Below are 21,270 nucleotides of genomic sequence, written 5' to 3' on the forward strand. Positions count from 1 at the left end.
GGGGCTCACCTTGCCCTTCTCCTGCTGCAGCTCAATCTGGATGTCGGTGAGCTTGGCCCGCAGGTCCTCGTTGGCGGCCTGGAGAGCGGCGAGGAGCTCCGCCTTGTCTCCCTTGCCTCGGGCGCCCATGCCCTTCTTGGACATGGTGAGGGCGGCGTCTGGGCTGGGCTGTTCACACCAAGCTCGGGCAGGCAGGGCCTCCAGCGGCTCCGCTACATTTGCTTGCTGGCCTGGAGGGAAAACACGGCTGGTGAACGGACTGGCCTCCCGCGGCCTCGGGCGGAGCTTGGGCCACGTGCAGCGGGGGAGGGGCGGGCCAAGGCTGGCGTGGAGCCTGGAGGAAGGCGTCCAGACTGCGTGCCCGGCCGGCCCCAGACCACAGAGGCCCTCTGTGCTCCGTGCGCAGCTGTGACGGGCCACCCGCACCGCCGGTGCCCTGCCAGGCGCAGGAGGAATGCCTGCAGGGTGTTCTGCCTCCTTGGAATGAGAGGCTGCAGACCCGACTTTAAGGTCCAATTTCATACCTGGGTATGTCGCCCCAGAGGCAATGGTGGGCATGAACCAGGAGCTTCTCGGACAAGGGGGTGGACCCTGCCAGGGGCCCCGAGAATTTTGCCCCAGGTGGACGTACGCCCTCGCCCTGAGCCAACGCAGGGGAGAACGCACAGCCCCAGCCACCCCGGGCGGCACCCTGCGCTGGGCCTGCCCGTGCATCGCCGAGCACCGCGCTGGGGATTCCCTCCGTGTCCCCAGGCCTGGGGCTGCGTTTCCTTCCCCGTGTGTCCAGCACCAGGTGTGGGAGGGAGGCCAATCGACCAGCTGTGGAGACTGGGGGCCGGGATTCAGCACCAGGAGGTGGACCCTGCTCCACACTCAGACCTGGGCAACCCCATGCCTCAGTTCCCTCACCTGCACCAAGGGGAGGCGAGGACGCCCCTGGCCCTCAAGGCTTCTGTCCTGCACTTCAGACACCAGGACGGTGCCCCAGAGGTGCCTGGTAGCACCCGCCTGCCCACCCCAGCTCACAGGCCAGGAAGGTGCCTCCAGTGGGGTCAAAGTTCAGCCTGGACGCAGGCTGGGACACTGTCACTTCTAGGGACGCGCTTTCCACGTGAGTCCCCGCAGCCTTTGTCCTCCCTGAGGCCTCGGGACACGGACTCCGGACAAAGCCCCAGATGGGAGTCCGCGGAGAAGGCCCGCGCAGGCGACACCGAATGAGGAGGCTCGTCAGGCAGAGGCCTCACGTCGGCCTGGGGAGCAGAGCCAGGCCTTGGACTCCTCCAAGGACGGGGACTGAAGCCGGTCGGGGACATTGGGGCGTTTGGGGTCACCTCGGCACTGGTGTGGCCTCAGAAAAGATCCCAGCAGACCCTTTGTCCCTCCGCCCTGAGCCTGATGGCTGGTCCTCCGCTCCTTCTGTCCCGGGCCCCTGCCCGGAGATGGACACGCCTGGCGGAAGGGAGGGCCAAGGCCGAGGCTCCCGGTTCCATTTGCAGAGTCCACCTGGGGCCATTCTGTAGATTTTCCAGCGCTGTGTAGAGGGTTTTCTGCCCAATTGCAGGGACGTCTCCCTTCACGCCTTCCCCGGCAGCGCCGAGAGACCCCTGGGTCAGAGTTCCCGCCGACAGAGCCACACAGCTGCGCCTGCTGAGGGCAGGCCCACATGCAGGCCCCCAGCCCCACGGGCCGCTGCCGCGGGGCCGTGCCGGAGCTTCTCATCAGCTGCAGGACCCCCTCGTGTCCGGGCGACGCCTGGGTGCTGACCACGGACAACACGAGCCTGAAGCGCGGCCGACGCGGCGCTGCTCAGGGAAACGGATGAAGCAGCAGCTTTGGAAGAAGGGTCCTGGCTGCTCCGACTGGCCACATGAGCTAGTGTCCCATTGTCCACGGCGTGGCCTCTGCCACGGCATTCGTGGGGGGTGGTCAGGAGATGTGGACTGGCGGGTTTCCATTCGGGAGAGGAAAAGGACAGAAAGTTAAAAGCCCCCCAGTTCCTGCCTTGGTCATCAAAAGCTCTTGCGGGGGCACCTGCGGGGGGCGCCTGGGTGGCTCAGTCGGCGGAGCGTCCGACTCTTCGTTTCGGCTCAGGTCATGGTCTCAGGGTCCTAGGATCGAGCCCTGCCTTGACCTCCCTGCCCAGAGGGGAGCCTGTTTCTCCCTCTCCCTCCACCGTCCCCTGCTCTCGTGCTCTCTCTCTCTCTCAAACAAATAAATAAAATTTTAAAAAGAAAAGCTTGTGGGGGGCCAGGGCAGTGTCTCCGTGGTGGGAGGGAGCCCAGGCCGCCCGTTGGCAGGTTCCCTGCAGACTGCTCGAGGGACCCCCTCGAAGGGCCCGGTGGTCCTGCCTGCAGGCTGCTCTCCACAGCCTGGGCTAAACCACCGTTCCGGCCCCGTGGGCAGAGACTTAGGGGTTCCCGGGGACAGACAGACAGACGTAGCTTTCGGGACATAAGAAAAGTTATGTCAGGCCCCCGGCCGTCCCACGGGAGCAGAGAAGGACAAGCGGCCACGTCAGGCAGGAGAGAACCTCGTCACACGAGGGACAGTGGCTCAGGGGCACGACCCCCAGGGCTGGTTCCAAAGGGAAGAGAGACCCTGGACCAACCTTGCTGGATCCAGACCCGGTGAGCCCTCAGGTCCGGGACCCGCCGGGGCCAGAGCACCGGCCCCAACCCGGGCGGGCCTCGTGACGCGGCCCTGCGCTCGGTCACCTTCGGACGCCTGCTGCCCGCTTCCACGCTGAGTGCCGTCCGCGCAAGGCCCCGGGGACTAGCTGCCCCTCGGCTCGGACCCCCGCCCCCGCAGTGTGGCTGTCGCTTCGGGAGGGCGCCCCGGTCTCCTTCCTTGTTGCGGGGAAAACCCTTCCTTTTCCTGTTCTCTGGCTTGGTGGCGTCTCTCCGCTCGACGCCCCCCAGGGGTCCCCAGTCCCGGGTGACAGCCCTGTCCTCCTGCCTCCCCTGGTCAAGACCGCTACGTCTCCCTGCTGCCCGCACCAGGTGCCCGCGAATTCCCAGTCTCCTGCTCAGTCCGCCCAGGCTGCCTTCCACCCCCACTACCCAAATACTCCATGTCTTCCGTAGATGGGGTGGTTGTTTTTTTACGTATTTTCTTAAGATTTTACTCATTTGAGAGTGAGAGCAGGAGCAGGTGGAGAGCAGGCAGAGGCAGAGGGAGAAGCAGGTCCCCACAGACTGAGCAGACAGATGCGGGACTTGATCCCAGACCCTATGACCACGACCAGAACCGAAGGCAGCCGCCAAACCAACTGAGCCACTCAGGCACCTCTATTTTTAATGTATTTTAAAATGAAACTCGGTAGGCCTTTCCCGGACCCGGACGGAGAGCCGGCACCACAGGTGTGTAAGGACGGAAGTCACTGTGGGGCAAGATGGAGGGAGACCCCCGGTGCGGGCTCCAGACAGACACCTGTGGCACAGCCCTGAGCCTGCAGGGCCCCCAGGCTGGACGGCAGCTCGGGGGTCCCTTCCTTCCCACCCGTGCCCTCCGAGCCCTGAGCCCTCCTCCTGGCCGCCCCCACTGCCCACCGTGCCTTTGCTCCGTCGGGAACACGCTTCCACCAGGCTCAGCACAGACTGTGGGCTCCGGCCTGGGCTCGGGATCCCTGCTGGCCGCCTCACCGGGTTCCTGGAGCTGAGCGGCCCCCGCCGTGCTCTGGACAACCTGCACTGAGAACTTTCCATGCATCGAGGGGCACTGAGCCCTCCCTGCCTCCCTGACTTCTCCCCACAGGCAGAGTCAGTATTTTCCTCCAACACCAGTTTGGGGGCCAGTAGAGGAAACTGGCAAGTTTATTACTACGGAAATGATCGGGAAAAACTACCCCCTCCCCATTCCCTTGAAGGCAGTGGGATGCGACTGGCCTACACCGGAGCAGGGATTCCTGGGCCCCCTCCCCCGAGCCCTTGATGGGATTACCGCCAGCAGGAAGGAAAGGGGCTGTTCACGCCCCATATCCTGTTTGTGCTAATGATCTCCCGGTGCGCCCTCAGAGGAGAGTCGGGGAGGATGAAGCCTCTGCCTGCACCGGGACAGGCTCAAAGGTGGCGCCCAGGGGGCTCTGGGGTGTCCTGCTCCGCCCTAGTGCCTCTGCACACCCCATGCCTTCCCTCCGCGCCCACACCCGGTAAAGCAGAAGCTGTAAGGGTCACGTTCGGGGCACACACCCCGCTTCCTTCCTGTTTCCACCCCGCTTTCTTCCTGGGAGACAGAAGAGGCGGCCGGAGGGAGACACAGGGGGCTGGGGGGCCCGTGGCCTTTGCTGGCGGCTCCGGCTGGAGCACTCACCCCTGCCCAGAGGAACCAGTGAGTGCTGGAAGCAGGGGCTAGGGGTGGAGGGTCAGCAGGCCACCCCTGGGGCCACCAGCCCCCCAACCAGGCCACGGGTGGGCCCCCCAGCCAACATGCTTGAGTGTCCAAGCGCAACAACCCTGAAACCCACGGCTTCCCGTCGCGGGGCTCAGTCCGAGCATCCAGCGTCCACATGCCGGTGGGGTCCCTGGGGCGCCGAGGGCCGCCTACCACAGCTGAAAGGGGCAGAGTCCACGTGACAACGCGGGCATTTCAGATACTTGCTGAATTAGTCCGCCTCCAGACAAGAGTCGCGAACCCACTTGGGAGACGCAGGGGCCTGGGGGTACGAAGCAGGGTCACCGACAGGCTCCGGCTCCCCGCAGACCAGTGCACATCTGCCACCGGCAGCGCCTGTTGCACTTTGTTGGGGAGTCACTGAACGACCAGGTTAATAGCGCAGTCTGCGCCCCTAGGTCTTGGGGTCTCCAAGGGGGCAGTAAATAGAGGGGCTCGCTCTGCTGTCTCCCAGGAAGCGCTCTTACGTTCGGAGCATCTGGAAAGGGAGAAAGGCTCTGTGCCCGTCAATTGCCCTCGAGGGCAGTAACCCTCCAGCTGACAGGAAACTGTGGGGTCCGCCCCACCCCCACCTGGCCCCTGCCGGCCTCCAGGATTTCTCCAACGTGGAGCCCATGCTCTGCTCACACTTTGCCTACAAAGAAGACAGTTTGAATCTGATGCTTGTGCTTCTGACGCTTATCATTTCCACGGAAGCCGAAGGTGTGGGGAGCGAGGAGGCATGCAGCGGGGAGGGGTCTGAGTCACCCTGTGGAACCCTACAGGGACCCCCCGAGCTCAGGGCGGACCTGTTGGCAGTCAGACAGATGCCCGCACGCCCGTGGGTGTGGGCAGTGGGCAGACGCCAGTGTCAGAGGGGCCCTTGGCCCTGGGGGAGGTGTCTCAGGGTGCCCCCTCCCCAGGCTGGGCCCTCAGATGAGCCTGACAGAGTGGCGTAGAGACAGGCCAGCTCTGGGCCCTGGGGTAACCCTGATGACACACAGCTCTCCCATCCAAAGCCGCTTTCTCCAGAAAGCATAAAGACCCCAGAGAGGGAGAGCAGCTGGCCATGTGGCTGGACGGACATGCTGGTCCCAGAATCTGATCCACGCCTGGACACGTCGAGGCAGGAGTTGTGCTGGGGGCCGGGGCCGGGGGCTAGGGGAGCGTCTGGAGCAGGTGGGGAGCAGCACATGGAGTCTGGGGGCCCGGGGGCGGGGGGGACAGACGCACAGTCATCATGAGCCCTAGGACAGCCCCGAAACATGGCAGACACTCCAGCCCGCTGGGCTCTTTCCCACAGCTGACCACGAGGTGGCCACAGGACACATGGAGGGTCCACGGAATGGCCAGGGGCAGAGGCTGAGGCCTCAACTCCCCTGGGAAGTGCGTTTTCTAGAAGCCAGAGGCAGAGGTCAAGAGTCCAAGCAACGTCACCACGGGGAGTTTCCCTGTCCACTGAGGGCAGGAGCAGATTTTGTGGCTCCAGGATGGGACCCATGCCGCCAAGGCCAGCAGACTCCCCGTGAGTGGCTAGGGCAGCCAGGGAGGCACCCCGCATGGCAGGGGACGCCCTCCACCCCACAAGGACGCCAGCACTCTGCCAGCTGGCTGGCATCTCTGAGAAGTGACTTGGTGTCGGCCACACCACCTCCGTCCTGACTCCAACACCCCCGCCTCTTCCCTGTGAACCTGCCGGGGAGTCACAGTCCCCAGTCCTCAGTGGATTCCGACACGTTCCCTTTCCGTGGAAAGTCCTACGGTTCACGGCCGGAGTCCAGGCCCACCAGCGAGCGAGTGAAACTCCAACCTGGACATAAACTTTTCCATGTGAATTGCATACACGTGGCCATGTGGGGTGACACAGAGAGAGCCCTCGTGCGTCCACGCAGCTTCCCCGGGGGCCGCGTCCTGAGAAACCACAACGCAGAAGTGCCCCCAGGACGATGACCGTGTCTCCCCAGGACCCCTCGTGTGTCCTGTAAGCCCACGCCTGCCCTAGCCCTCCTCAGCCCTGGGCCACCACGAGTCTGCCCACGTCTCTACATTCCGTCATTTCAGGAACCTTCCAGAAAGGGACTCGGCGGTATGTGACCTTCTGGGATCGGCGTACCTCTGGGATCTGCTCAGGCTCCGCGCACGGGCGGCTCACCCGCGTGGGGCGTTCCCGGGTGTGGGGACCCGCTCATACCGGAGCGCGTCCAGCCGTGTGTGGGCTCGGCCACTCTCAGGGCTGCTCTCAGCACGCGCACACGGCTTGACGAGCAGCCTTGGTTCTCCGATACAACCACCCATGGCGTGACGCTGGGGTCGCCCGTGCTTGAGGAAGGGTCGTTCCATGAGGCGCCGCCGAGATGTTCGGAGGCTGTGCGCCCCCCCAGCAGCGAGGGTGCTGCTTCCCCGTGGTTCCGTCTGTTTTCCCTGCTCGCTGGCGCCCGGTGGCCTCCCATGGGCTCCTGCCCCCGCTGGGCTTCCTCTCTGGTAAAACCATGCTGCCCACCTGTTCTGCTGGCCCGTGGGCCAGAGAGGGCAGGTGCTTCGTGCCGCGCGTCCTGCCTGCGTCTGCTGGGGTTTCTGACTCCTGCAGCCCCGGCGAAGACCCGGGGACGTCACCCTGGTGTCTTTCCGGGCCCGAGGTCCCTCGCTGGCCTGCCTTCTTCGCCTACTTCTGACCCCATATCCAGTGTTTTGTTGTGGGATAGGAGGACCAGGGAAGAGCAGGTTTACCCTGCCTTCCTGGAGGCGGCAGTTTCTCAGTCAAAGGAAACATCTTACACTTGTATCAACCATTACATGAGAACAATGATTACCACAATCACAGCCGAGATGGCGTCATCTAAACCACAAGTGTGATCTGACATGTGCTGGCTCCCTTCACAGGCGGACGGCAGGCATCATGTTCAACGGCCGCCGTCACCAACCACCTGTTGGAGGAAAGGGTCCTCACCTCTGGTGCTGCAGGGACCGGCCAGCCCAGGAAAGATGCCTTTTGCAGAAGCCACTTTCTGCGTGGCTTTGCGTTTGCCTGATTCAGTCCGGGGAGGAAGATTTCCATCACATTAATACCAGGAAGTATAAAAGGGCAGCGGTTATGACCCTCCAAAGTGGGCCACTGAGCACGGAAATGGTTTCTGGATGGCAACACGAGTGTTCCAGAAAGAACAGAATCAGAATACCGCATCAATGCACAGTTTGGCTTCTGCTGAGCTGGTCACCTGACGGACGGCCGTTTAAAGTGGAGACATGTAAACAGATTTCCAGCACGGGGAAGAATCTCAGATCGCCGACCCAAATGCCAGGTGTTGGGGTGAGGAAACCAGGGTCCAGAGGGAGCGTGTCCCCCAAGGACCCAGTGCCATCTGACAGAGCCCCAGGCCTGCCGTCCCCGAGAGAGACGGCACAACCGGATGCCCCTGCTGCAGACAGTCCAGGCCGGGGACGCTCAGCACTGGGGAGCAGACATGAACGCACCGCGTCTGGAGCGCGCCACCCTAGCCTGCCCGGAAGCTCTCTGCCTCGGTCCAAGGGGGCCACCTCTTCCCAAACCCAGCTGGGGCCCAGGACCAAGCTCAAAAATATGTTCAGGAGGGGTGCCTGGGGGGCTCAGTGGGTTGAGCGTCCGACCTGGTTTCAGCCAGGGTCGGATCTCAGGGCCGTGGGATGGGGGGGGCCTCCCTGCTCAGCAGGGGTCCTCCTTTTTCCTCGATGCCCCTCCCCCTCCCCCTCCCCCGTCATGCTCTCTAAACAAACAAATAAATGAAATCTTAAAAAAAAGTTTAAAGGAATACAAACAACATCCAGCCCCAACATACAAAATCCACCACGTCTGGCATCCAACCGAACGAGCAGGCCGCCAGTTACGTCTCAATAAAACGAGGGGAAACGCCCGGCCAGGAAGCAGGGAAGCGGGACTGACTCTGAGCGAGGAACGAGGAGGGAAAGCCAGCCAAGACGCGGAGGTAGGCCGTAGGTCACAGACCTCCCCAGCGCCAGCGAGGACGGCAGAGCGGGGGCAGGGAGAGCCCTTCCCCCGCCCCCGCAAAGCTGCGGGAAGCAGGAGCCTGGGAAGGGGACCTGGAACCCTGTGGAAGGAGCCAGGTCAGGACCATGGAGAGCGGAGCGCTGCGGGCGAGGGGGGGTGGGCGGGCGCCTGCGCACAGCCGGGGAGAAAGAAAGCCTCCTGGAGGGGGAGGCACCAGGGGAGGGAGCGGAAACCACGCGGTGCTTGGAACCATGCGGGGGGGGGGGGGGGGGGCACATCCACAGAAGTTCGCTAGGGTGCTTGCTCTCTCCTGCACCCCCCCGCCCCGCGGCATCAGGAAATACGCATCGCCCCCAAAGGAAAGCTTGTTTTTGCTTGTTTAAGGCCTGTGATTCATCCCTTTCTCACATCTTTACGACAAAATACATATAAATGTGGATCTATGTGATCCCTGCGACCTCCGGCGGGAGGCTGTGGAAGTGTCTTCGAGGCAGAGTCATCGCTGCAGAGATTGGAGCTGTATCGCCGGTTCCCGCAGCACAAGGGAGCCCTGGGTTCTGGCAAATCGTCCAATATAAAAAATTAAATGGCCATTTGGAAGGATCTCGGTATAATCTGGATGGGGTGGGGGTCAGAGGGACAGCTTCCCTTTCCCTGCGGTGGCGAAAGAGCTGTCCACATGGGGCGAAGCGCCATGGCAGGGGCTGGGGGTGGGGGCCTCGCTCCTGGCGGGTGGGAGCCGGCGGGTGGGAGCGGTGGGACTCAGCCAGCTCCCCGCTGAGCCCCCAGCCCCCGACAACGTCCTACGCTCCCCCAGTGGGGATGTGTCTCACCGGCCGAAGCCCACTGGCCTCCTACGTAACCTGTATTCAGGCTGAGTTTCATCCACTGCAGGGTTCTGCATGAAAAGTGTTGGAATTCAGGAGTTGAGGGCAGGAGACAAAAGCCTGCATCTGCCCGGGTCCCTCCGGGCGCGGCCATAGCAGCAGGGCCCGGAAACAAACATCCCTGGCAGCTGTGGTCTCAGGCCCAGGCCAAGTCACCCAAGGGGAAGACCAGGTCCCAGCAAGGGACCGCAGGAGTCAGGGCCTCAAGGAAGAAGGGCAGGTTTTCAGGCCAGCGGGCCAGCCCCGGCAGAGCCCCTCCTGGCCCCGGACTCCACTCGGCCGGCAGAACTGGCCTCCCTGACGGAGTGAGGCTGCTTTACCCAGGAATGTCCTCCCTCTTGGCAGCCAGAAGGTCAACAACTTCGTCAGCACCCTGTTCTCAGAAGCCTGGGCGACCTACCCCCAAGCCTGGCTCCCCCCAGAAACCGCGGCCTGGGGATGCCACATCCGTCAGCAGGCGCCATTCGGTACCTGTCGTGCTGGCTTCTGGCATTACGCCCCAGATAAGAAAGAGTTGAAATGACATCCGTCTCCTTACTCATTCCCAGCTTCTCTGACTCCCAAACCTGGAAGCCCTGATGTATGAGGTTCAAAGTGCAGCCTCTGGGGTGAGCTTCTGCCTGCGTGTCCACGCCCGAGCCCCGTGGAGGGCGGGGGCTGTGGTCTGGGGCCATTGCTCGGCCCGGGACCCCTCTGGAGGCCGTGGCTGAGGACGGGACCCAACCTCTGAGCCCCCAGCCCTAGCCTGAGACAAGAGGAAAGGGACCTGAAACAGGGAAGCCCCTGAAGTCGGAGGAACAGCCCCAGAAAGTCGTGGGATTCAGGCTTGTTCCTTTTTGCCCTCCGGGCAGAAACGGACAGAAAACGGGCCATCTAAATCAGTAATTCGATGATAGACACGTAGGCAGATGAGAAGGTAGACAGACAGATGGACAGAAGCAGCGCTGGTTCTCCTGTCCAGAGACATCCAGCCTGAATTACAGCGAGACCAGTGTCTCCTGCAAGCTCGGCTGGGCTCTGGAGGAGGGTCTGTACGTTTCAAAGGACTTTTGCATTTTATTGCTGAAAGGCACCACATTAGGCCTGCCCCCTGCACAGCCTACATGTGTCCCCTGGCATCAGGAAATTGTCACACGGCTCACCAGGACCACGAGCGCAGACAGAGTTCTCACTGGTCCGCAGGACTGGTCCTGGACTGTGCCTGAAGGGCAGCCGCTGGGACCTGAGCTGGAGGGCCTCACAGGGGCCGTAAAGAAAGACGGGTTTGATAGCGAGGACGGACAGCAGACCCTGCGGGAGCCTGACACCTGGACGCACTGACTGGTGACCCTGTCACAGCCAGAGGAGAAATTCTGGAAACCTTCGTTCATGGCAAATGCCTCAGGACAAGGGCTTTGCAAATATACTTTAGGGAGGAATGCCCTGATGGTTGGTAGCGCGTGTCGGTGTCCATCGGAGCTGGGAGAACAGGTCTGCTTGAGGACGGGGGCTCATAGTTACAGTTGTGTGGGGGGGGGGGGGCGGGTGTCGTCTGATGGACGCCCGGACGTGAGAAGGGCAAGGGAGGAGGGGCAATGGCGGGACAAGGCGGTCCTGACGGCGGCCTGGGGGCTGGCCGCACCAAGCCACCGCGCAGGACAGCTCTGCACTGACAGGGTTTACTCTTTAGGGAAAAGGACAGTTGCTCAGGGCAGCATCAGGAAACACCTGCCTCCTGACCCAGTGTATGTGCTCGCTGGGGATGCTGCAGGGCTCAGAGATCTGACCCCGGGAGCCAGTGTCCCGGTTCAGCAAGGCGCGGAGCACACAGCCCCGAGAGTCGAGCCAGGTGCAAGGCCAGGGCTCGGCAGACACTTGAGGTGTCTCTGAGGCAGACACTTGTCTGTCTGCTTCTGCCGCCTGTAAAGGTCCCAGAACTCCCTATGATGGACACGGCTCACGTTTCAGTTTGATTAAGCAGTACACAGTGTATATCTGTCGATTAAAAATGGACGTAGAGTTATAGAGCGCCTTTTGTAGTGAGATTTTTGTGGACTATTTCCATTGTTACGGTAAATCCGAAATTTTTAGCTCCCTGCCATTTTATCCACAGAAAAATGTGTTCTCGAATATGTTTTTTTAAATACAAGATTTCTTAGAAACACGTCCCAACAGAAAACCTGTACTGATTTAGGAAGGAGGGGCAGCATTTGGGTTTTGATCATCCAGGGATGCTCTGTGAGGGGGCAGGTGTGGGTCCCCCAATACTGTCCACGTCCTAACCCTGTAACGTGTGAACAGGTTCCTTTATGTGACAGGGCGATCTCACAGATGTGCTCAGGTTAAGACTCTGAGATGCGGTCTGCGGTCCCATCCAATCACATAGATCCTAAAGGCAGACTCTTTCCTAGAAAAGGCCCAAAAGGTGCAGGGGAGGAAGATGTTGACCATCACCACCGGCCTGGACACGGAAGAAGGTGCCCCAAGCCAGAGGTCGACACAGCTTCTGGGCAGGCAGAGCCTTTGGGTCACACAGCACAGGGAAATCAACCTCACGGTCCAATGCCACAGAGCCGAGCTCTGCTGACAACCGAGTGAGCAAGGACACAGACGCCCCCCAACCTGCCCCCAGGACCTCCAGAAAGGACAGCAGCAGGCCACACTCGGGCTTAGCCCCATCCCAGACTTCCGGCTGAGGAACCGTGAGACAGCAAGTCTGGGTTGATGTAAGCTACTGGATGGGTGGCAATTCATTTTGGCAACAACAGAAAGTTAATACAGACATTAGCACCCAAGGTGCTGCACCCACCGTGGGCGACCCGTGCGTGTCAGGCAGAACCACCTGCCAGTGAGGTCTGCTTCCTTCTTCCTCAGCCAGCTGGTCCCAGGGAGGCCCCCGGAGGCCACGGGTGAGCGGGGAGACGAAGCGCTGTAGCAGGAGAGGGATTGTCGGAACCAGAGGACTTGCCTGTGTCTCTGGGCCTGCTCGAGCTAACTGTATCTATGCTGCACATCCATTTGGTGATGGGGCACTGGGGCATCCGCTGTGATGCCCACTGTGACACCTGCTGGGGCGCCGCCTGACCTCACGGCCTGGGGAGGGGAGTCAGAAGACATCCTGTTCAGGCTCAGGCTGTGGAGGAACTTGGAGGCCCAGCAGCAGCAGTGAAGAAAAATGGATTTACTCAGTGACCCCCTGAGACAGTTGTGGCCACGGTACCCAGAGAGACCAGCAACAAGGGCCTGGCAGAAATACAGCAAACTTTTTGTAACAGAAACTAGTGTCTCTAGCCAAAATCATGTAATTTTACTAAGCCAGATAAACCCCAACCTCACGAACGACCACGTGACTGAGAAACATCACACGGTTCAGAAAATAGGCCCCATGTTATAGTCCACGTACATTATGTTCCGAGGTAAGGGCAGGGAGAGGACGCCAAAAGACTGGCTCCGTTGGCCAATTGTCAAAGAAAAGTAGATCTCTGGATCCGGCTTCCCAATGAAACTCCAAGCGGACTGAAGAGAACTGAGGATGAAAATCAAAGCAGGGAAAGGAGAAACGAGCACTTCTCAAATCTCTAGAGAGAGTGGCCTCCCTAGGCTTAGTGAAGATGAAAGGAATTCACAACAGGAAAAGCCAGCAGATTCCAACACATTAAAAATTTACATCTCTCTATTATAGATGCCATGCAATTAAGGAGCTAAAACCAAGCTGAAACAGTGTGTGCAGTAAATTCAATTAAAAAGTTAATAACTTTACTGTATCAGGAGATCATGAAACTTGATAAAAATACTATGATCTCACAGATAAATGGGTAACAATCAAAGGAGATAATTTAAAAGAAGGAAAAGATGATTTTAAAATCATGAAAAAACCTCCTCTGCTTATGATGTAAAAAATCACAAGAGAATGTCCCAGCCATAATTTATAAAATCCTATCTTTCCTCAAGCCTGTTAAAGAGTTAAGGCCCCAAGGCAGCCTTAGGCGGAGCACAGGAGAAAGAAGTAGGTAAGAAGAAATCAGCTCCAAGTTTAACATGATTCCAAGGGCCGGATGTGAGCTGGCATGTCAGCTGGGAATTGCTCAAGTCCAGACACAAGAGGGGTTGAGGGCAGGGCAGAAGCTGGAGGGGCTCCCCATGTGGTGTGGATCTGCAAGAGGCTGTCTGTTGCCTGGGACAGGTACGAGACTCTCCCCACCACCAGAACCCATATTGCAAAAGTCTTAAGCCACTGGGAGAAGGGCAGCAAGTCCTCTTGTCTACAAGGTCACTGGGATAAGGATAAAAGCAAGATCCCTCCTTCCTTCTGGCCCCAGATCTAGAAAAGTATCCGTGCCTCTAGGGTAAGAGGCAAAGCCCCAAACCCCTGCCCCTGGGGAGGAAGACAAAAGCCTCTTGACACAGACAGAGCTTGGCTGCTGGGGAGAAGGGCAGGGATCTTCAGAAGGCTGACCGTCCAAGTTCAGGCACAGATGCCTCAACCCATCTAAGGCTACACAGAAGAAACCGAGACCCCCTTTCCTGAAAGCAAGCCTCACAGTAAATAACAAGCAACGGCAGTCTAGCTGGGGGAGGGGCAAGGCCACAGAGACAGCTCCTTCTGCGGCGCAGGTGTGCAGGGCATGTTGGAAGCTGAGATGCGGCAGAGACATGGACTAGAGCCTGCAGTGTGCTGGCAGCCCGCCATGAGGGATCTGAACCCCTGTCGGCCGGGACGTACTGACAAAAACTACAAAGCCCGAACCCCGGTCAGCAATTTCCTGGGTCGACTCAAACCCACACACAAACTCGAGAAGAGATGTATCCATATCTGTGCTTAGATATTTTCCTCAAATGTTTTCTACTGTTCCTCTACAGACAATGACTGATACTCAATAAAAAATTACTAGACACAGAAAAACAAAACAAAATACAAGGAAAACCACCACTGTCAAGCAACCAGAAGAACTAGACTCAGAGGTGCGGAGTCATTGCAGCTACCAGACGGAACATTTAAAGAACAGTGACTAATATGCTCGAGGGTCTAACGGAAAGGAAGGACGTGATGACTGAAGGGACAGGAACCAGCAGAGAAGTGGGAACTATGAGAAAGATTCGAATGGAGACACTGCAAACAATGATCATGACCTCAGAGGTGAAGAATTCCTTTGGCTGGCTCACCCACAGAATTGACACTGCTGAGGGAAGTCTCCAAGAACTTGAAGACAGGATACTGTCCAATGTGAAACAAAGGAGAAGAGAGAAAACAGAGTCTCTAACCATGTCGGGCAGAATCAAGCAGCCTGGAAGAGAAGGCAGGGGTGGAGTCCCAGAGTAAAACAAGAGAACAGGGAGAAGAAATACATAAAGAAAGAAAACATCAACAAATGTTCAAAATTAGTGAAACACAATAACTCACTGATTTAAGGAGCTCATAGATCCCCAAACAGGAAGAAGAAATGTAGACATGCCATAGTCAAACTGATGGACACCAGAACTGAAAAAAAACCTTCAACAGAACCAAGGAGAGTAGGAAGCACATGACACTCAGGGGAACAGGACGAGAATGAAGGAAGCTAGAAGACAACGGAGCAACAGCTTCAAAGTGCTGGAAAAACCAAACAAAACCCAAACAACCACCTACCAAGTTAGAATTTGATCCTTAGCAAACATATCTTGCAGTAATGAAGGAGCTGACCACCTCACATCCATGATGATGGCTACTATAAGAAGTATTTTTTAAATACATTTTTAATTTTATTTTTTTCAAAGATTTTATTTATTGGAGAGAGAGAGCATGAGCAGGGAGGAGGGCCAGAGGGAGAAGCAGACTCCCCTATGAGCAGGGAACCTGATGTGGGACTCAATCCCATGACCCCGGGATCATGACCTGAGCTGAAGGCAGACGCCTAACCGACTGAGCCACCCAGGTACCCTAAAATAAGTATTTTCAGAACCTAGTAAATAACAAGTCAGGCGGCAGGTAAATCAGAGCCCTCGTGCACTGCGGGTGGTGTAGCTGCTTCAGGAAACGGTCTGACATGTCCTCACACCGTGTAACAGTCACCATATGACTCAGCCCTCCCATTTCTAGGATGTACCCCAGGATGTACCACATCCACACAAAGTTCACAGCAGCCAGAAAGTGGAGCAACATGAATATTCATCTGACAGATGGACAGATCAGACATGGTCTAGCCGTACAATGGAACATCATTTAGCAGTTAATAGGAGAGAGATGGGGATACAGGCTACAGTACGGGTGGACCTTGCAAACAGGACAGGATGAAAGAAGCCAGACATAGAAGGTTATATACTAGGGCACCTAGGTGGCTCAGAGGGTTAAGCCTCTGCCTTCGGCTCAGGTTGTGATCTCAGGGTCCTGGGTTCGAGCCCCGCATCGGGCTCTCTGCTCAGCAGGGAGCCTACTTCGCCCCCCTCTCTGCCTGCGTCTCTGCCTACTTGTGATCTCTGTCTGTCAAATAAATAAATAAAATCTTAAAAAAAAAAAAAGAAAGGAAGAAAGAAAGAAGGTCATATACTGTATGACTCCATTTTTATGAAATGGCCAGAAAAGGCGACTCAAGAAAGAAAGTAGATGAGAGTTTGCCGCACCGCACGCTTAGGACAGGGCAAGTGAGAAGTGTCAGCTAACGGCATAGGGCTTCTTTTTGGGGTGACAGAAATGTTCTAAATTTGTGGTGACAACTGCATAGCCCTGTGACTATACTAAAACCCTGTGAATTCACACTTTAAGTGGATGACTTACAGATTATTAAAGCTGTTACCAAAAAGAAGGAGAACTAGACTTTTCCAGACAAACAAAAGTTGAAAGGATTTACCTCCAGAGATCTGTGCTACAAAAAATGTTCAAGGAAGTTCTTCAGGCAGAAGAGATGTTCTCAGATGGGAAACCATCTACACAGAGAAAGGAAGAAAGCTCAAAGTAATAAAACTGACGGTGTGTATAAAAGACTCTTTCCTGACATGTTGTCGTCCCCTTGAAAGATAACAAATTATCCAAAGCAAAACCAGGAACAGTGCACTGTAGAGTACACAGCACATGAAAGTAAAATATTGTAAAACAATAGGAAAAGTGGGAAAGAAAATGAAGGTCATTAATAACACAAAACCTGGCACAATGTCAAGAAGGACTGTAGTGGGTTCAAGATGATACCAAGGCCCTGAAGCGAGTGCCAAAAATTAAACTGAACGAGAAGGGCCATGTTAACCGACAGGCAAATTGGGTCATAAAAATACTCAACCCCACAGAAGTCAAGAAAGGAGGAACAAAGAAGAGCTAATGCAAATGGAAAATAAAGAGCAGAAAGCTAGGTTCCACGCCAATCGTGTCATTAAATACTAAAGACGAGTGAAAAGACGCAAAATAAAGGTAGACCTTTTCAGACGAGTATTTTTTTTTTTTTTTTAGAAAGACTGGCACCACCTTTACACAATCTACCAGAAACTCACATTAAATATTAAGGCATAGATGAGTTAAAAGCAAAAGGATGGAGAAAGTTAACCATGCAAACTCTACACAAAAGAAGCTGAAGAGACTGTACTCATGGGACACCATGTACATTTCAGAGCAAGAAACATTGCCAGGGATTAAGAGGGACATTACAGAACGAGAAAGGACTTGCTACATCAAGAGGGCACAGCAATTAAACAACAGAGCTTCAAAACCATGTAAAACACAAACCATAGAAATGCAAGTAAAAATAGGAATTTTCACACCTAGAATTGGAGACTTCAACACTCACCTCTCGGTGAGATGTGAAGTAAGTGCATAAAGATGAGCTAAGGATATAAAAGATTTCAACAACAGTATCAACCAGTTTGACCCAATTGACATTTGTAGGACAAAAACATCATCCAACAACAGAATATTCAGTATTTTCGAGTGGACATAAAATACTCATCAAAATAGACTACATGCTGAAACAAATCTCATCAAAGTTAAAATAAGTGAGATGATCCAAGGTATGTTCTCTGCACCATCCCCCCAAAATTAATTTAAAATATGTAGAAAAATATACTGAGGAAAAAAAATTAAATACCTGGAAATGTTAAACATACTTCTAAATAACACATAGGTGAAAAAGAAATTAAGGAATTATAAATAAATTAGAAAAATATTTTGAACTGAATAGAAATAAAAGCACAAATACCAGAACTGGTGGGGTATGACTACTGTGGTACAGAGAGAGCATGAAGGACAATAAACGCTTATACTGGGAATGAGGAAGGTCTCTCACCCCAATCCCATCTCTAGTCTAAGCTTCCGCCTTAAGAACACAGAAAAAGAAAAAGAAAGTAAATGTAAGGTAAGTAGAAGAGAAATAATAAATGTTCATAGAAAGCAATAAATTAAAAAACAAAAACAATAAGAGAAATCAATAAAACTTAAAGTTGGTGTTTTGAAGATATTAACAATATTAATAAACACCTGGAAAAAAATGAAGACATCAAAAACAATATCAGGAATGAACAAGAGGACATCACTATGTGTCCTACAGACGTTAAGAAATAACAAATGAAATGGATAAATTCCTTGAAAGATACAAACTAACAAAGCTCACTCATAACTTGAGCACCCTTTTATCCATTAAAGGAATCGAATTTGTGGTAAGAATCTTCCAACACAGAAAATCCTAGGCAGAGACACATGCACTAGTGAATCCTGGCAAACATTCAAGGAAAGAATAAGGTCAATTCGACATCAACTCTTCCAGAAGAGAAGTGAACACTTCCCAGCCTTATTCCGATATCCAAACTACACAAAGACATCACAAGAAAAGAATATCCCTCATTAGGACAGATGGAAAAATCCTCACCAGAATTAGCCACTCGATTCAGCGATATGTTAGAAGGATAATACAGTGGAATCAAATGGGACATGTATAAGGAATGCAAAATTGGTTTAATATTTTTTAAATGAGGCCCTTTAACTCACCATATTGATATATTGAAAAACACGTAATGATCTTGAAAAACGTAGAAAAGCCTTTGGACAAAATTCCAAACTCCATTCACAATAAAAACTTTCAGCAAAAGTCATGAGCGGAACTTCCTTGACTTGCCGAAGGCCGTCCATAGAAGAACAGTTGTGGCTCGTGCAAGAGGCACCATCTCTCCGCTAAGATAAAGAACGGTGGAAAACCCCTGCACTCACCTTCCCTAGTCAACCGTGAACCAGGAAAAGAGCTAAAGGCCCTTCTGTTCACATACGACATGGCTGTCTACATAGAAAATCCCAAGGAATGACCTGGAACACATGAGGTTAGCAAATTTACAGATTTAAAGATCAAAAGAGAAAAATAAATTACATTTATCTGTTATATTTCTTCATGCTAGCAACAAGTTATTCTATCACAAAACAATACCTTTTACAACAGCCCCAAAAGAACGTGAAATACCTAGAAATCAATCTAACAAAATATTTACCATATTTGTGCACTTTAAGACTCCAGACATTCATGAGAGAAAACTGAAGACTAACGAAATGGAGAGATATTCACGGTTCGTGGATCACAAGACTCAACCCTGTTGTGATGCTAATGTTCCCCAAATTGAAATTTAGAGTAAACCCAATCTCACTCAAAATTTTAACAGACCCATTTTGTATAAACGGACAAGCTCTTTCTAAAATGGCTACGGAAAAAGTAAATGATCTAAACGAACCAATTTTGAAACATAACACATTTGGAGCCGGGAATTACTACGAGTCTCCAGTTCACAAGAAAGCCGCGGCAGTCCTCACGGTGTGACACCGACGTAAGGACGCCCAGGTCAATGGGCCAGAATGGAAGAGCAGACCCATGTAGTCTCTGTTCAGCTGCCGTGTAACAAAGGATCCAAGAAAACCCAATGGAGCAAAGACAGTCTTTCGAAGAGCCGGAACATTCACACGTCTGTGCGCCCACTCGAGAAAGCCCCAAACACCCCAGCTCCGTCCACAGCCCACACCACCTTCACGATCAAGTCTGAAGGGACCGCGGAACCGATGGAAACATGAAATCGTAAAGCCTCCAAGTGAAAACACAGATCCGGTCTTCACGATCTTGGGATGAAAAAGCAAGACCCGTAGAAGAAAATATCGACAAACTGGACTTTACAAAAATTTTAAATTTTACAAAAATTTTGAATTTCTTGTTTTGGGAAAGATACTATTAAGAAAATGAAAAGACCAGTCATGGACTGAGAAAACCTATTTGCAAAACGCACATCTGGGGGAGGACTTGTATCCAGAATATATGGGCATCGACACTCCGAAACTCTCAAAATTCAATCCTAAAGTGACAACCCAGGTTAAAAATGGGCAGAAGCTCTGAGAGACTCGTCACCGAAGCAAGCGAGTGTACGGGCCGCCAAGAAGCCCGGAAGGACGCACCCCCCCCCCGTCATCAGGGCACTGCAGTAAACGAGCCCCCGCCCACACCTGCCGGCAGGGCCACCTGCTGCGCCACGCGCGGCGCCTGGGCACGCAGCACCGTCCGACCGCCCGGAAGACGCTCGGCTGCTTTCTGAGAAAACGAAACGCCTCCCGTGGGCTCGGCCTACCGATGAGCCCACGGGAGATGCGAGTCAGCGTCTGCACAAGGACTCGCACGGGAGTTCTTGGAGCCACTGGATCTGCCCGACGACAACGGGAAGCAGCTCCGCAATCATCCTCGAGGGTGTGGACACACAAGGTAGGGGACATCCACACGATGCTCGGGAAGAAGAAAGAATTAACGGTGAATCCAACAGTAAATCTTGGCACACTTACACAGAGTGAAAGAAGCCAGATCTGAAAACACACGTGCGTTTATCCTACGACTGCGCTGACACGCACTTCCAGAGAAAATAAACCGGCGGTGCGGGCCTGGGCAGAAGGGCTTGTCCGGAGGAACCGGGAGGGAGCCGTGAAAAGCCGGCGAGACGGCGCGGACGGTCCACACGTGAGGCAGAGGCGGTTTCGTGAGCATAAGGAAGTTTCCGAGCCACACGTGACGCGCTCGCTTGGCCGCTCGGGGCATCCCCGGACAAAGGTGAACCGCGTGGGCCCTTCTGGGAAGGACGGGGTGACGTGTGCCCACCGACCTGCCGCATACTCCTCACACTCGGTCCCGGCTTTCCATCCGGAGTCGGCCCCGGGAGGCTGGCGGACCCGGGGGGACCTTCGGCTCAGAGGTGCTCAGAGCCGTGCTGCCTGCGATCGTGAAAACCCTGAACCAATGTCAAGTTGTAGGGACGGGGCTCCTGCCCAGGGAGGCGCCGGGCACACTCTCAGGGGCACTCGCCGAGAGCTCGCGCTCCCAGGAAGCGGAGTGTCTCCCGTAAGGGGCGGACAAGGCCAACAGAAATGGATCGGGAAGAAAAGGAACATATTCTAAAATCTTAATATTTTATTTTGTGGGTCTTGTTTTTTTTTTTTCCTTTTCTAGATTCTTTTAACGTTTCCATCATAAGAATACACACAATTAAAAAAAAAAAGAGCCAAAACCTGTATTTCATAAAGAAAACACACCTAATGACCTGTTGGGAAGGCACAGACCCCCGTGTCCCACCGGTGCCCAGGAAAGGTCCGTTAGCGGCTGCGCAGCGGGCCGTCGGGGGCCGGGACCCCCCAGGGCTGGGAGGAGGCAGCGCCCACGTGCGTGCAGGGAGCGTGAGCAGGGGTCAGCGGGGAAGAAGCCTTCTTTCTTCCCTGAGTTCGCTCCTGCCGCTGTGACCGTGGCCCCAGCCTGTCGCCTTGGCTCCCACCAGGAGGGGGTTGTCCACGAGGGCTGCGGGGCCTGGGCCCCTCCGCGACGGGCGTGTGCTCTGACCCCGGAGACACCGTGTGCGAAGCAGACGCCGGCCGAGTGTCCAGGTGTCCGGTCCTCATCATTCACGGCCTTGTCCTTGGGTCAAAGCCCTCATCGCGAACAGGACAGAATCCCGGGCTGGGGCCCGCTTCCCTCTTCACGGCTTGGGTCTGGCTTCGTGTCGAGGCCAGGCCGTGCTTGGCCCCAGGCCCCTGTGGCACGATGCGGGTTCTGACAGCCCGCCTTGTCAGCGGGGCCACTGGGGGGTGTTCTGACA

The 21,270-nt window shown here is 55.2% G+C and overlaps 1 protein-coding gene across 11 annotated transcripts in view; it reads right to left on the reverse strand.

Moving 5' to 3' along the window:
- Window positions 1-21,270, reverse strand: part of JAKMIP3 (Janus kinase and microtubule interacting protein 3) — a 99,174-nt gene that overhangs the window by 54,275 nt on the left and 23,629 nt on the right. For all 11 annotated transcript variants that reach the window (XM_045068758.1, XM_045068765.1, XM_045068763.1 and 8 more), the window contains exon 2: window positions 10-230. In XM_045068758.1, the coding sequence (XP_044924693.1) occupies window positions 10-144 (135 nt within the window). In that variant the 5' untranslated portion in view covers window positions 145-230. The remainder of the gene's footprint in view (window positions 1-9; window positions 231-21,270) is intronic.

Source organism: Mustela putorius, unplaced genomic scaffold, assembly GCF_011764305.1.
Source record: "Mustela putorius furo isolate JIRA1106 unplaced genomic scaffold, ASM1176430v1.1 tig00003909_pilon_pilon_pilon, whole genome shotgun sequence".
Taxonomy (NCBI): domain Eukaryota; kingdom Metazoa; phylum Chordata; class Mammalia; order Carnivora; family Mustelidae; genus Mustela; species Mustela putorius.